Source organism: Octopus sinensis, linkage group LG5 (genome assembly GCF_006345805.1).
Source record: "Octopus sinensis linkage group LG5, ASM634580v1, whole genome shotgun sequence".
Classification (NCBI taxonomy): domain Eukaryota; kingdom Metazoa; phylum Mollusca; class Cephalopoda; order Octopoda; family Octopodidae; genus Octopus; species Octopus sinensis.
This window is the reverse complement of record NC_043001.1, coordinates 75,120,052-75,137,551: the sequence shown is the minus strand read 5'-3', so window position 1 is coordinate 75,137,551 and position 17,500 is coordinate 75,120,052. Positions and strand designations below refer to the sequence as shown.

Here is a 17,500-nt window from a genome sequence, read left to right as displayed (position 1 = left end):
CAGTTTACTATGTTAAAGCTATACTTTATGACTGGTATGGCTAGCGCATTTATCCCTATTATTTTATTTTTAGCATCCTTATCATTATTATCATCATCATCATCATCATCATTATTATTATTATTATTATTATTATTGAGTGAGAGAGCAGTGCATGCCATCAAAGGGACACTGGGGTAAAATATACGAAGCCCAGTATACCCATCATGACTACTCGTCTGATAAGGGTACACTAGGCACATGCATCACAACCATATGTGTGCGACATGGTGATCTCATATCAAGATAAACGGCACATGACATTGCAGGTGGGGCCCAGTTAGAATTTTCTTCTGATCGAGTAACCCATTCCGCTCAAAAGGTACCTGAATAAAGATTGTTTAAGGATGTTGAACGAAACAGACATGTTTCCTGTGGTGATTTATTCAAACCCCAAAGAATCCCTCTCAACATATGGCTATGATGCACCTCCCACTACTTCTGCTCGTTATTAGAGATGCACATATCGTCAGCCACTAAGGGACATGCTCAACTGGTTACGGTCAAACAACTCACAAGCAGATCTGTGGCATTGAGCAGAATATTTGCTGTAGCCCATCTTTTATACCAAGACAAAACAATATACATGATAACACTTCCACTCGGTTAAGATCAGAAACCACGAGAGCCACTGCCTGGTACTGCATCAGGGCTATTATTATTATTACTTTTTTTTACAATATAAACTCAGCATTTAATTGTGTTGTTACAATATTATTATTATTGTTGTTGTTGTTTTCATCTTCTTCCAAATAATGTCTTAGAGGTGGTCATCATATATTCAAAATAAACTTCCTGTCAATTTATGCATCAATATCCAATTCTTATCTTCTCCTTTTAGGCATTAACAATAGTTGTTAGAAAGGCATGGGTGTCACATAATCCTATTCGCCTTATAAATTTATGTATGTGTCACATCAAATTCCTCATGATTTTTATTGTGGAAGGCACTGTAATGAGCTATAGTTTTTCTTTTACTTAGGTATTTGTTGACTTTTTTTCCTGTTTAGCAACGACTACTTGTAAGTATTGCTTATCAGCTCAGACTAAAGTCAAGTGGTACTTTGAATTTTTTATTTTTTTAAAAAAGGAAAAAGGAAAAGATGTCTCCATAAAACAAGTTACTTTTATTGGTCAAGAGGGTGGGTATGAGATAAACCAATCTATTACAGTCAATTAACAAGGATCGTCTTCATGTAATGCAATTGATAAAACTAATTGAGAAAACGATAAAGCAATTCACAACTGATAACAACAAAACATAAGTTTATTTTCTCACCAGTTATTATTTATATGTAATATACTAATGCACAAGTTGCATTTCACAAAAGGAACTGCTTTAAAATGCTATCTATCTGTAAGTATGTTTTGTTACCTGTTCAATTTGCAATTTCAACATTTTTACAAATATGTCCATTATAGTTGTAATTCAGTCCTATGTCAGCACTACAACTATGTGCTACCTTGCTTTACCTTGGACCTTAAAATCCTTAAAGGTATCATAAGGGCACTATCCTCATATATGACGTATCTTAGGTACTTTTCGAGCTAGCAGAGCCCATCATATTCCGCATCTCTGCAATGATTTGAGAAAAGATACAGTGAGATATATAACAAATTGAAGAGTAACAAAGAGAAAGCGTGGAGCTGAAGCATGGTTTGTGGGTAAATAAAATCGCAGTTATTTAATTGAACTGTATACTTAAAACAAAATTAATAATCTAACTGAATAACTCATTAATTGCTAGTCGACATGGGAATGATCACCTGCACGAAAGTGCAAAAAATGACAGAATCGTTAGCACGTCGGTAGAATTTTTTTACATTAATTCCAACATTCTACATTCTGATTTCAAATACTATCGAGCTCAATTTTGTCTATCACACTTCCAAAGTCGATAAAACCAAGTAGCAGTCCTAGTATCGGGGTCGATGATATTTACTAATTTTCTCTCCTCAAACTTATGGCTTTGTTCCTGTTTCTGCTACGATCATTAACTCTTCATTGTTTATGCGTATGTAAAACCTTCGAATCTTTTATTGGTTTTTATAGCAATCGGGCAATTACTGGTCCTTTTGTAATATTAGAACGTCCTCTCTTTTTTCTAATGACTTTCGTAGAAGAGGAACGCCAGTTCCCATGGCCCATTTCAGGAGCTCGGAAATTGGTTAAAAGAATAAAAGTTGCCCTAAAACCATGGGCTTACAATAGATTATTTGCAGCATTCACTCGCTATTTTTCAACCACAGGCTGTGAGAAAGACAAATGTCTCGCAGTGATATCGAACCTAAAACTACGTAATTGCGAAGGGAACTTGTTAACGACTCAGAGAAGGTTCTAGATGAATATTTGACTTTCACCTACTATTTTTTACTTGTTTCAATCATTGTGCTGCGGCCCTGCTAGAAATCACTAGAGGGTTTCAGTCGAACCCCTCGATGCCAGTTTTTATTTTTGTTTAAACTCTGTAACGTATTCATTGTTTCTTTTGCCGAATCCCAAGGACAAGAACAAACCAACACCGGTTTTCAAACGGTGAGAAAACGAATATGTATGTGTGTGTGTGTATGTATGTATATATATGTATGTATGTATGTATGTATGTATGTATGTATGTATGTATGTATGTATATATATATATATATATATATATATATATATATATATATATATGACAGTCTTTCACAAGATTCCTCTCTACCAAATTCACTCATAAGGCCTGGGCCTATAATAGACGACACTTAGCCATGGAGCCGCGCATTAAGGCTAAACCCGAAATCACGAGGTTACGAAGCGACCTTCTTAACCATACAGCCGTGCCCGAGCAATAATTCTTTAATATTTTGACAATTTTGTATCCCACCTGCTTTCATCTAAAATAGAATTCTATTATAGTCAAAGTCACTTTTCATTTTAAACCTGGTTTCTAAAATAAGAGAGAGAGTGTGTTCATGGCCTAGTTATTGGGGTGTATACACATGAGGTCGTGGTTTCGAATTTCGGACCGAACAATAAATTATGTTCTTGAGTAAAATACTTCGTTTCACGTTACTTTCAGTCTATTCCGATGTAAATGAGTGACCTGGCGTTCCTTCAAATGTTGTTGTGATTAACCCTAGGGAAACCGAGTAATATGTGTCCTAGAACACAAGCGAGTACTTACTTACTAAGAGGAGGTGATAATACCTTACACCTTGGTATATGCCTCCTCTTATAACAATGTATTTCAGTTATATCTATGTTATATTTAGAGCAACTGAAGCGATTTCACTTCGTTTTTCTTTTATTTTATTTTTTGCTTCGGCGTTCATGTGTTGTTTGCACTCTTCGGAGAATAAATACCATTTTTAATTAAATGAATGTTACAACTCTCATTTAATAACGTTGGGACTCTTCTTGTTATTCCTCTTTAATATTAACTTTCTTCTTCACTACAAACACACACACACACACACATGACTATGTGCATGTGCCTGTGTGTTTGTGTGTGCACGTGTGTATGTTTGTGCGTGTGTGTGTGTATATATATATATATAATATATATATATATATATATATATATATAGAAAATAGTAAAAAGTGAAAAAACTACAGAAGGTTTAAATGTTAAAAAATATATATTTGCGTCAATATGTCTGAAGAATATTAGAAAAATTTTTGAAGAATATTAAAAATTTTTTTTTCCTCTTATAATGACATAATTTAGAAGAAAGACCGGTTTCGCGTTTAGCTTTTCAAATTTCTTGCGACGTTATCTATATATATATATATATATATATATATATATATGTATATATATATATATATATATACACACGAGGGGTGCATAAAAAGGCTTGAGCTTCAAAAAAGCAAAACATAGGACAAGACTTCAAGGCTCAAAACTTTTCCTACACCCCTCGTATATACATATATGTGTGTGTGAGTGTGTGTTCATATTTTTGTAGGTATGTATGTATGTATGTATGTATGTATGTATGTATGTATGTATGTATGTATGTATGCATGCATGTATGAGTGTTTGTGGGCTATGTAAAATTTATGAAGCGAAGACTGTGATGGGCGACCGTTTTGCGTCTCCTCTTTCCCTTTCACTCTTCCTGTGTTTTTTGTATTCTCCTCCTTTGCAGTCCTTTTTATTTCTTCTTCACCCACTGTCCTTATAGTCCATATCAACTCGTTCTTTTTCCCATTCACTTGTATTTATTTTCATATATATTAGTTAGCACATTTATACTGAACATCAAATCGTTATATTCTCCGTGATGAAACCAAATCCCAGTGTCACTTTAACCATTGTTACCATATTTCTATTGAAATACACAGGCGTTGTTTCACTTAATTTTGAAACTAATGAAGAATTTAGTAAAATAACTTTGTTAGTGTGGAGGCGCGTGGCTTAGTGGTTAGGGTGTCAGCACCATGATCGTAAGATTGTGGTTTCGATTCCTGTACCCCGGCGACGCGTTGTGTTCTTGAGCAATACACTTCATTTCACGTTGCTCCAGCCCACTCAACTGGCAAGAATGAGTAACGCTGGGATGGACTGGCGTCCCGTCCAGCTGGGGAACACATACGCCATAAAAACCGGGAAACCAGGCCCATGAGCCTGGCTAGGCTTTAAAAGGGCGCAAGAAGAAGGCAGCTATTTGAAACAAAACTTAACATGAAATTCTGATGAAAGGCTTTATTTTAGATAACTTTAATCTATTTGTTACCCTTTTTCTGTTGAAATACATTGTCTTTGCTTCAATTAATATTGAAAATAATGAAGAATTTAGTTAAAATACCTTGTCATTATTAATTTGTTGTCTGAAGTATAAAATAACATGAGATTTTTAAGGAATGTCTACTTTAAACAGAAAATGTGTATCATAGACACAAAAGCAGTCTCAGGCAAGATATTGTCAAAAGAATTATGTAAGTTTCAACTTCGATTTAAAATTCACACAATACAGAGACGTATGGAACAAAATAGTAGAGGGATTTGCGGCCATTAAGAGAACGAATGAAAATACATTCATATTCATTAAAAGTACAAGGCGGCAAGCTGGCAGAATCGTTTGCACGCTGGACGAAATGCTTAGCCGTTACGTTCTGAGTTCAAATTCCACCGAGGTCGACTTTGCCTTTCAACCTTTCGGGGTCGATAAATTAAGTACCAGTTACGCACTGGGGTCGATGTAATCGACTTAATCCGTTTGTCTGTCCTTGTTTGTCTTCTCTGTGTTTAGCCTCTTGTGGGTAGTAAAGAAATAGGTATTTCGTCTGCCGTTACGTTCTGAGTTCAAATTCCGCCGAGGTCGACTTTGCCTTTCATCCTTTCGGGGTCGATAAATTAAGTACCAGTTACGCACTGGGGTCGATGTAATCGACTTAATCCGTTTGTCTGTCCTCGTTTGTCCTCTCTATGCTTAGTCCCTTGTGGGTAATAAAGAAATAGGTATTTCGTTTGCCGTTATGTTTTGAGTTCAAATTTGGCCGAGGTCGACTTTGCCTTTCAACCTTTCGGGGTCGATAAATTAAGTACCAGTTACGCACTGGGGTCGATGTAATCGACTTAATCCGTTTGTCTGTCCTTGTTTGTCCTCTCTGTGTTTAGCCCCTTGTGGGTTGTAAAGAAATAGGTATTTCTCCCGTCGTTACGTTCTGAGTTCAAATTCCGCCGAGGTCGACTTTGCCTTTCATCCTTTTAGAGTCGATAAATTAAGTACCAATTGCGTACTGGGGTCGATCAAATCGACTGACCCCCCCTCTCCCAAAATTTCAGGCCTTGTGTCTATAGCAGAAAGGATATTCATTAAAGTACGTAAAAAGCGGAACTGAATACTAAATATAAAATGGTATTTCTTATATTGCAACCCATTTAATTTTTCCTTTATTTGCTCTGTTTTACAGGTACTTTAGTGCTCTTTGCTATCATTTATGGAGCCTCTGGACAAACATGTGAGTATTGTTATTTAAATTTCTGTTTTGTAACTGGACTGTAACTTTCATAAGTGAGATAAACTTAGTAACAGAGAACTGAAACTATTAAATAATAGTGTTTCTTGCATGGTTCAAAGCTGAAACAATTATCTTTGATTTTACCGTTAAGAACGTTGAAAAGAAAAGCAATGACATTTAAGATAAGATTTAGAATTTAAAAATTGCAATGTATAAGCAAAAAAAAATGCATCTTTTTGTTCCTCAATTTCAAATTCCAATTTCTAGTTCTGACAAATACTATGTAGAAATAATTATCGCATTCACAGTAACTAACTACCAAGGAAAACCACGCGTACGTGTGTGTGTGCATGTATATGAGTGTGTGCGTGTGCGCGTGTGCGTGTGCGCGTGTGCGTGTGCGCGTGTGCGTGTGCGCGTGTGCGTGTGCGTGTGCGCGTGTGCGTGTGCGCGTGTGTGTATTTGGATGTGTTCGAGTGTATGAAGGCGCGTGGCCTAGTGGTTACGGTATTGCGCTCACGATCGCTCGATTATGGGTTCGATTCACAGCCCGGTAGTGCGCCGCGTTTTTAAGTAAAACGATTCATTTCAGGTTGCTCCTGTCCATTCAGCTTTAAATAGGTAACCCTGTGACAAAATAGCCTTCCGATCGGATCTAATGTTGTTCTGCTTGACTAACCAGCAGAGTGGTAACATCATTTGAAAGGTATAACAATGCGAAGCACGTTGTGACCAACGATGCATAAGAATATCCGAAACCGTGGCCGATATCGTGATATATATGTATATATATATATATATATATATATATATATATACACACATATATATATACATATATATACATATATATATATACATACATATATATATATATATATATATACATATATATACATATATATATATACATATATATATATATACATATATATATATATATATATATATATATATATAAGTATACACACTCATACATATACAAACATAAAATATATGTATTCATCAATATATTTATCTCTCTTACTCTCTTTCAATCTATATTTGATGTGTGTGTGTGTGTTATATATATATACAGAGAGAGGGAGATAGCGCATTATACATATATATATGTATATATATATATATATATATATATATATATATATATATATATATATATATATATATATATATATATGTATATATATATATATATATATGTATATATATATATATATATATGTATATATATATATTATATTATATATATATATATATATATTACTCAATGTGGGTATACTATAGAAAACTACACAACTTCGGTAGTCGAGTCGAGAAAGCTCATCATGTAAATATATAAATGCTAAAAAATACAGATTGATATTAGCAGCAGACGAAAATCGTCCAGTGGCGGCGATGTTGCAGGAATATCGCTGTTGTGGGGCTTTCTAAAGTATACCCATGTTAAGTAGGATATACAGAATGTTGTAAAAGCGGCGAGCTGGCAGAAACGGTAAGCACGTCGGGCGAAGTGCGTAGCGGTATTTCGTCTGCCGCTACGTTCTGAGTTAAAATTTTGCCGAGGGCGACTTTGCCTTTCATCCTTTCGGGGTCGATTAAATAAGTACCAGTTACGCACTAGAGTCGATATAATCAACTTAATCCGTTTGTCTGTCCTTTTTGTCCCCTCAGTGTGTAGCCCCTTGTGGGCAGTAAAGAAATAGGTATTTCGTCTGCCGTTACGTTCTGAGTTCAAATTCCGCTGAGGTCGACTTATCTTTTCATTCTTTCGGGGTCGATAAATTAATTACCAGTTACGCACTGGGGTCGGTGTAATCGACTTAATGTCCTTGTTTGTCCCCTCAATGTTTAGCCCCTTGTGGGCAATAAACAAATAAGGATATACAGAATGTTGTTTTCATATAATGCTGCTACCTTCGCTAACAACGAATACATACATACATACATACATACATACATACATACATACATACATACATACATACAACCATCAAGTTAGGGAATATGAGAAGTGACTATATATTTATTTTACCACGTGACTTCTATAGGATTACGGTTGTTTCGCAACTTCATGTAGAATTAATTTCAATGAAGAAGTTATGCATACATATTTGCATTAATACGTATGCTCAAAATCGTACAGTACAATTCTATATTCACAAATTAATGCAAATAAAGTAAGCTTGCTCATCAAATCACTGGAAAATGGTGGTTACACCAACAATTCGACTGTCCAGCATGGAACTCGCTATCAAGACCTTGCGCTTCGCTAGCACTGGCCTCGTGGTCATTGAAGTACACGACCACTATACCACACCAAGAACTGGACCATGTTGTGCCTTCATTATCCTCTATTTTGATGTATTTACTGAATGATCCGAGTGAATACATTTAACCTGAAAACAACAGTGGGAAGAATACTACTAAGTTATAGAATGTACCTATTACTTGCAGTGTTGAGTTTTACAGTCATTTATGATATATACCTACAGCGAGATGAACTGGTGTAAATGCTGTTAATTGTATTGGCTAAATATCTTAATGCAGGTCTGTATACGAACTTTCGACCTGACAACCAGTAGTTCAACATATTGAATTAGGCCGTTGGAATTCGACTTACTCTCTAACTACCATCAAAATGGCCATTCTAACTGTAATCTTCACTCAAAGAACAAAGCATATTGAGATGAAATGAATAATAAAGATTTCTCAGATATTTGTGAGTCCTTACATGTCGGTCATTATCATTCTAACTCAACCATTATCTCTACTAAACATTCTCTGAGCGAGGGAAATGGTTTTATAGATTCACAACTTGGTCAGTTGGTAGTTTATGATTAAACAGCGAGATGACCGTTCTTCTCAATATATTGATCGTTTTTATTACTACATATTTTATTTTACTACCGATAAATATATCTCTAATTTGTTAATAAATAACGATCCTTGAACGAATAGAAATAGTTACTGATTTTGAAGATTAACAGGGTTGATTTTATCGATCAGGTTTAGTACAGAAACTTACAAAGCAAAGTAGACTCTACTGGGATTTCAAGTTTAAAACATGGGAAAATATACTTTACATTGTAAAACTCCATCGCCTTGTGTCCTCCTGTCCACGAAATAGCCGTAGTTTTATCATTGATTTTTCAAGTGTTACTCGTCATATGACTTTTAATCTTTGAAGTATACTTTTACTACCATGAGTAATATCAGAAAAAAAAAAAAAAAATATATATATATATATATATATAATATATATATATATATATATACATATATGAATATATATATATATATATATATATGTGTGTGTGTGTGTGGTGTGTGTGTGTGTGTGTGTGTGTGTGTGTGTGTGTGTGTGTGTGTGTGTGTAAAGAGGAGAGAGAGAGAGAGACATACAGGGTGCGGTGAATAAACTGTCGTCTAATTTACGCAAAAATGAAAATAACAATAATATTTCATTTTAACAGATATATTTACCAAAATTACATTAAAATATCTTGAAATACTAAAAACAAAAATTAGTCAATAAAATCGCCATTGGCTTTCACCATGGCCTCCAGATGACTTCAGAATCTCCTGCAACACTTCTGGACAGACTCCTTGTTTAAGCTGGTGAATGCTGCCATAATTCTGGCCTTCAATTCATCTTTGGTGTTACAAGGAGTTTTGCTGGTCTCTTGCTCAACTGCGCCCCACACATATTAATCATGGGGGTTAGAGTCTGGGGAGATAGATCGTCAGATGTTAGGGGCGATGTGGTCGCAGAAATGACTGGGTTCTCCTACTTGTGTAGAAGGAGCAGAGTCCTGTTGCTAGACATAGGGTCTGCCAGCAGCCACACTCTTCACTCAGGGCAGCACTGCCACCTCCAGGCACTTGATGTAGGTCTCTGTGTTGTGTCTGAGGCCGTGGGAGAAGATGAATGAACACATAACGTCGCGATAACTAGTGATCTCTCCAAACACAATGATGTTGACTGGATATTTGATTTTTATCACTCTCGGTACATGTCCTCAGATTCTGAAATGTTCGTATTGGAGCTTCCAGTGCGAGTACCAATCAGTACAGCAAGTCGTTTCCAACTTTCTGGCAGAATGAACTACATCATGGTGCTGTTTTTCTCACAGACGATGCCCAACTGACTCTACTATACTGTATAGTCGACAAAATCAAAAACAAACAATGCGTAAGCGCGAAATAGCAAGTGTTAAATGGCGACAATTTACCCATCATACCTTGTATATAGATAGATAGATAGATAGATAGATAGATAGATAGATAGATAGATAGATAGATAGATAGATAGATAGATAGATAGATAGATAGATAGATAGATAGATAGATAGATAGATAGATAAGCTAGCACTTATGACGACATGTCTTCCTGTTGATCCGATTAGCAAAACAGTCTGATCGTGGAATCAACGTGCAAGTGGCTGAGCACTCCACAGACACGCATATCCTTGACGTAGTTCTCAGGGAGATTCGGCTTGACAAAGAATGTAACAAGGCTGGCCCTTTGAATTACTGGTACAACTCATTTTTGTCAGCTGAATAGATTGGAACAACCTGAAATAAAGTGTTCTGCTCAAGGACACAATTCGCTGCGGAATCGAACTCACATATGCGTGTGTGTGTCTGTGCATACCTAGTATGTCATGCTGTAAGATTGAAAACGAAACCACATAGTTGAAGAGCGACCTTCTTAACTACAAAACCATCAAAGTAACATCAGATTGTCTATGAAGAGACTTTATTTGGTCGACCAGGGGTTGTAGTAGAAGACATATATCCAGAACAGCCCACAATAGAATCAAACCCGAAACTATATAGTTTGAGAGGTCCACCCTTCCTCCCTTGCCTACACAGCCATCTGTGATGCTATACATTTGCACTTGAGTACCGAACCATACAGTTTCAGGGCGACTTCTTGAACCGCACAACAATCTTGGCAAACACTGTATTGTATTTATATAGAGTTGTGTATATTGATAGATTGTTATGTAAGACCAATAAGAATATCGCCAATTTTACGTGTTTGCATGCTATCATATACTATGCTTATTTTAACATTTACCTTATTTGTTGAAGGCGGTGAGCTTGCAGAATAGTTAGCACGCCGGGCTTGATGTATAGCTGCATTTCGTCCGTCTTTACGCTTTGAGTTCAAATTCCGCCGGGGTCGACTTTGCCTTCCAGGATCGATAAAATAAATACCAGCTGAGCGCTGGAGTGGATCTAATCGACTTACTCCCGTCCCCGAAATTTCTGGCCTAGTGCAAAAATTTGAAATCAATATTTATTTTGTGATTTATACTTTTTTTGAATAATACTGAGTATAACGCTTCTGGTAAGATGTATTAATAACGTCTTCTTTTTTTCATTTCTCAACAGTCACGCTCCATAACGATTCCATAAGCCTTTCTCAAGGTCATAAAGGTATTGTACAACTCCTTAATGCCGGAAAAATATTGCCATTAATTCAAAGTATTACAGAAGCAGATGCTGTAAATATTTGTCATTCCAAAGGATACTTGTAAGTTATATTTTAAACTTCCCAATCGAATTGCAATATTTATTGGTATGGAATTATAACGGAGAACATACACTACATAATAACGGCATATGTCAATTGATCCAATATACTGTCAGTTTGAATTATTCAAATTATGTAAGCCATAAATGTATTCTACTCCTTATTGTATAAGCCTAAATCCTTTGTGCGCATGCACAGCAGATTTCATGGTCAGTCTATGCCAAGCGGCTTCACTCTGCGTGCTTTAGCTTCGTTACTATAGCAACAGTCCGGATATTTATTAATCAGACCTCGGACAGACAGACAGGCAGACAGACAGATAGAAAGATAGATAGAGAGACAGATAGATGCATATATACATACACATATAACACACACACACAAACACACACACACACACACACACATATATATATATATATAATATATATATATATATAATATATATATATATATATATATATATATATATATATATATATATATATATTAGAGTATACACAAACATGAGCAGCACAAAAACTGTGTGGCGAAAATGTATTTAATGGTGCTTTGCATCACATTAAGTTCTAACTAACTGACAATTTCAGGAGCAATGGTAGTGTTTATGCAAATTCTAAAAAAATTGTTATTCTTGTCTGGAAATTTTAACGTCCAGTTTTTAATACTGGCATGGGTTTGAGGGAGTTTGTTGAAGGTTTTCTATGACTAGATGTCCTTCCTGTCACCATCTCTCACCTGTTTCCAGGTAAAGTAAATGATTGAGCTGAGATCACAGTATCATTTTAATAAATCATTTCGAACAGAAGTTTTATACAATAACCAAAGTGTTACCCGTCATATGACGGATAACTTTTTGCCACCAAGAGCGATATCAGGAAAATATGGTGTATATATGTACAATAATTATATTTTAACTTTTATCAAATTTATTGGTGTTTGTACAAAATAATGAAAAGAAATACTAATTTTCAAAAGAAAAATGTCACCTTAAAATATAGCAAATTTCTCATTTGCATAACATGTATGTTATTATTTTTCTTAATTAAGATAATCGCAAACTACTTCAGCGAAAACCTATTGCTGCGAAATTTGAATTCCTTCCATAATTACTCTGTCGTTTACTCGCTTTCCTCTTTCTCCTCTTCTTACTCTTCTCTTCCTCCTCTTCCTCTTCTTCCTCTTCCTCCTAATCCTCTTCTTCTTCCACCTCCTTTGTCTCCATGCTTCTATGTTTCCCATTGTGTGTACGAGGGAGTGTGAAAAGGTCTTGGCTTTAAGGGTGTCGCAAAAGGCTTGATTAGAGACCCAAACTTCCAAGTTCTTTTACAAGAAAAATTGAAGGAACTCTGCAATAAGTGTGAACATGTTGAATAAAATCATAATTAACTGATTTTCCAGTATTATTTTTACCCAAAATTAGGGACTTTTCAGCATCCACTTGTATATATGATGGGCGCATTATTTTATTAATTACATACCACCAAGCCAATCATCATACATCTCTTTTGCTAACACTCTCTTTATCTTTTTTTTTACTCTCTCCATATCTCTCTCTCTCTCTCTCTCTCTCTCTCTCTCTATCTATCTATCTATCTATCTATTTATCTATCTCTCACTCTCCAGTTGTCTATACGATGTAAGACGTTAACTGGATTTTCAATCAACCAATCATCCATACAACATTCATGCTGGTTGGTATTATATAAAGATTATTTACGACGGAACGTATTTTTTCTTTTTTGTTTGTTTTGTTATACAGCCATGGAAGTCTTCTGAATGATGAAATCTTGCTTAAAATTGACAAAAATATCACTACATGCAGTCATAAGCTCGTATGCACAAAATGGAATCCGGTTACATGCACCTACCAACAGCGAGCCTGTAATGACACCCGTTTTGCTCTAGTGAGATGTGTAAACGGTAAGGAAAACTTAGTCCTCTTTCAATATAAAAATCGTAAAAAGTGAATGCCAAAACTGTTCGTTATTTTCCACTTTCTAATTCTCTTTCACCGTCTCCACTTCCTACAGATTTACAACTTCGTCGTAGTCGTCGCCATCATCATTGTCGTCATCATTGTCATCATCTTAGTCGACATTCTCCTCATCATTACCACAGTCATCATTATCGCCCTTGTCAACAGCAGCAGCAACAACAGCAGCAGAAGTATATTCACAGCCATATTCATTTATATTAATAATGAAAACAGGATATATTGACAAGAACAACGAGAGTAATCAATGTTACTGCTGTTGCTTCTGGTGCTGCTGCTACTGCTGCTGATGATGATGATGGCGGTGATGATGATGATGATGATGATGATGATGATGATGATGATGATGATGAAGATGACATTTGCGATGATGTTGAGATTGGTATGAAAGAAGTGATTGAGCTGTCCTTTCTACTTACGCACATGTTTCATTATTTAGATTGAAAGTTAGATTCCATTACAGTGTGTTCATTGTCCGCCATATTGATTACCTCTACCAATTCTAGCTTCCATTATTGCTTTTACTATTGTTTATCTTTTCTAGAAATATATCGAATGGATGGTGGAGGCAAAGATCATGGAGAATTACAAGTGAAAATGTCTGGGAGATGGGGAAGAGTATGTTCCCGTTATTTTGATCAACATGCAGCACGACTTGCCTGCCGTGCAGTTGGCTATGAGTAAGTAGAGGTTTCTGTTTTTTTTATTAAATCTTCTATATTATCTATTATTATTATCATTATTATTATTATTATTATTATTATTATTATTATTATTATTATTATTATCATTATTATTATTATTATTATTATTATTATTATTATTATTATTATTTCATATACGCACAACTGATTGGACTGTTGGAAAAGAAAAATTCCTAACATCGGGCTGCAACAAGTAACCTTAGATACCTAAATTGCCATATCTTTCTTGTATTCTTTCTGTGCCAGCATACTACATTCACTTATTATATGAGTAACACTTTCCACTTTTGATTTAGATAACTTACGCTGGAATCTACCTGTTTATATATATATATATATATATATATATATATATATATATATATATATATATATATATAAGAAGGATGACCTGAAAGTGGACATCCAGTATGCTAGAAGAAGTTCCGCTATGGTCTTTCCACGAAGAAAGGGTTGTTCTCAAGAAAATTTAGCAATAGTGGTAAGACCATAGCGGATCTCCTTCTAGCATAATGGATGTCCACTTACAGGTCATACCTTTTATATGTATGTAATATAAGTTTTAATGAAACTTCTGATTTTCAATATGCTAGACCACCGGTTTTAAATTGATGTTAATCAAATTAATATTCAATTTTTCACCCTTATTATTTTTAATGTTTTTTTTTTTTTAATCTATCTTAGCTTTTATCCAATTATACCTCAATACTTGACCTCGTGCTGCTGCTAACACACTTTTGTCTCCCTTTTCAACCTTTCTGCGACCATAACCATGTCTCACTACTATTATTTCCTGCAATTATCTTTGGGCATCTACCATACCAAACCTTCTCTTTCAAGTCAGATAATGTTTTCCCTGGTTTTTAACTTCATTTAGCTTTTTGGTTTCCCTCTGTCCTAGTGTGATTCTAGCAGCTCTTATTAAACTTTCTTCACTATTACCTACACTGGAGGTTTATCTACTCTAAAATCGGTGATAGTTGCTTTAGAGGAGATTTCAAGTGAAATATGATTTCTGCCGCCTTCAATTCTAAGGTGGCATAAACGTTCATTGTCTGCTTTTAAACGATATATATTGCGTGATACGAGTAGCTTTCTGGTTTTCACGTACATCTTTTCTATGTCTTCAAAAATCCAATTAATTGTGTTGAAGCTGTATTGAAAAACTGATATCGTTAATGTATTACCTTAAATCGGTTTTGTGATTTAAGCACCGTATTTAAGATAAGCCTTATTCTTCTGTGAAATTCTTTTTCTATTTGTTCTTTCATTTGAGAGAATTATATTCTGCCACCATCATTGACACAAAACTATACATATGTTTCCTCTTGTTTAAGTTACAAAGTAGTAGTAGATATCTTTTATCATTTATATTTTTTACTTGCTTAAGTCGAATGAATCGACCCCAGGAATTTTTATAGCTTCACACTTATTCTATCGGTTTCTTTTGCCGAACCGTTAGATTACGTCAACGTAAAGACACCAACACCGGTTTTCTTGTGGTGAGGGGGGCAAACACAGACACAAAGACATATACAAATAAATATATACATATATGCATACATATATACATATATATATATATGTGTGTATATATGTATATATATATATATATATATATATATATATATATATATATATAATATATATATATATATATATATATACATACATACATACATAACATACATACATACATACTTACATACATACATACATACATACATACATACATACATACATACATACTACATACATACATACATACATATACGGCGAGCTTCTTTCGGCTTTCGTCGACCCGCGGCTATAGTAGAAGAAATCTGCCCAAGGTACCATGCAGTGGTACTCAACCCGGAACCACGATGTTGGGAATGAAAATGTTAACTTAACCCATTTATCTAAACCAAAGTCCGTGCGTTTCATGATTATACTTTTACGGTTTTAAGAAGACCCTCCAGCTCGCAGTGATTTTTAGCATAAAATTTTAGATCATCCTTGTAGAAAAGGTGATTGTCTTGTTTTGTATCTTTTATCCTAATTTCGCATTATTGAGCTCAATAGATAAAGGAATGAGGTACAAATAGAAAAGAAGATAGGAAAGAAAATCTACTCGAAAAGTACTACCGTTAATTTTATGCCTTTTGATTTGCTTTTTTCATTATTACTACTACTAATAATAATAATAATAATAATAATAATAATAATAATATAATAATAATAATAATAATAATAATAATAATAATACTCACTCCTCTGGAACTTCACCATTCAAACTAACAGAAAGATAGATGCCAATAGGCCAGACATCATATTGAAAGACTTCAGACAAAGAACATGTCTCCTCATTGATATGACTGTCTCAATCGATATAAACGTATCTGTCAAGACCTACCAAAAACTGAGCTAATATAAAGATCTTGAAATAGAAATCAGCAAAATGTGGAGCCTGAAGACTAGAACAATACCTGTTGTCATAGGTGCCCTGGGAATGATAGCGAAAGGGGCTGATTGCTACCTAACTCAGATACTAGGAAACCCAAAAATGACAGAAATTCAAGAGATAGTGCTCATGGAAACTGCTCATATCCTACGCAAAATACTCTCTATGTAATCTCAAGGTTTAAAACAAACAATTTTTTTTAAATTTATTTATTAGACATTCACTAGTACAACACCAAAAAAACCCCCAAATATATGGCACACTAGGCATAACAACAACGTGAACTTCCAACCTGTTGTCTCTTGAGGTCTCTGGGTGAGACTTGGAGCCAACTTGCACAAACATAAAGCAAAAGTCAAACATAGAATAATAATAATAATGATAAATAATGGACTTCGTATATTTTACCCCAGTATCACTTTGATGGCTTGCACTGCTCTCTCTCACAATATTATTATATTATTATTATTATTATTATTATTATTATTATTATTATTATTATATTATTATTATTTATTATTATCATTATTATTATATATTATTATTATATTATTATCATTATGATTATTATTATTATTATTATTATTATTATTATTATCATCATCATCATCATCATAATCATCATCAACATCATTATTATTATTATTATTATTATTATTATTATTATTATATTATCATTATTATTATTATTATTGAGTGAGAGTATAGGAAGCCCAGTATACTCATCATGACTTCCCGTCTGATAAGAGTACACGAGGCACATGCATCACGACCATATGTGCGCGACATGGTGATCTCATATCAAGATAAAAAGCATATGACCTTG

At 34.5% G+C, this 17,500-nt stretch overlaps 1 protein-coding gene across 1 annotated transcript in view; it reads left to right on the top strand.

The window, feature by feature from the left end:
• The first annotated feature begins 1,259 nt into the window (after window positions 1–1,259).
• LOC115212326 (deleted in malignant brain tumors 1 protein-like) overlaps window positions 1,260–17,500 on the top strand; it is a 71,310-nt gene continuing 55,069 nt past the window's right edge. The window contains exons 1-5 of the mRNA XM_029781190.2: window positions 1,260–1,396; window positions 5,939–5,986; window positions 11,390–11,531; window positions 13,294–13,454; window positions 14,072–14,207. Coding sequence (XP_029637050.1) covers window positions 1,384–1,396; window positions 5,939–5,986; window positions 11,390–11,531; window positions 13,294–13,454; window positions 14,072–14,207 — 500 coding nt within the window. The 5' untranslated portion in view covers window positions 1,260–1,383. The remainder of the gene's footprint in view (window positions 1,397–5,938; window positions 5,987–11,389; window positions 11,532–13,293; window positions 13,455–14,071; window positions 14,208–17,500) is intronic.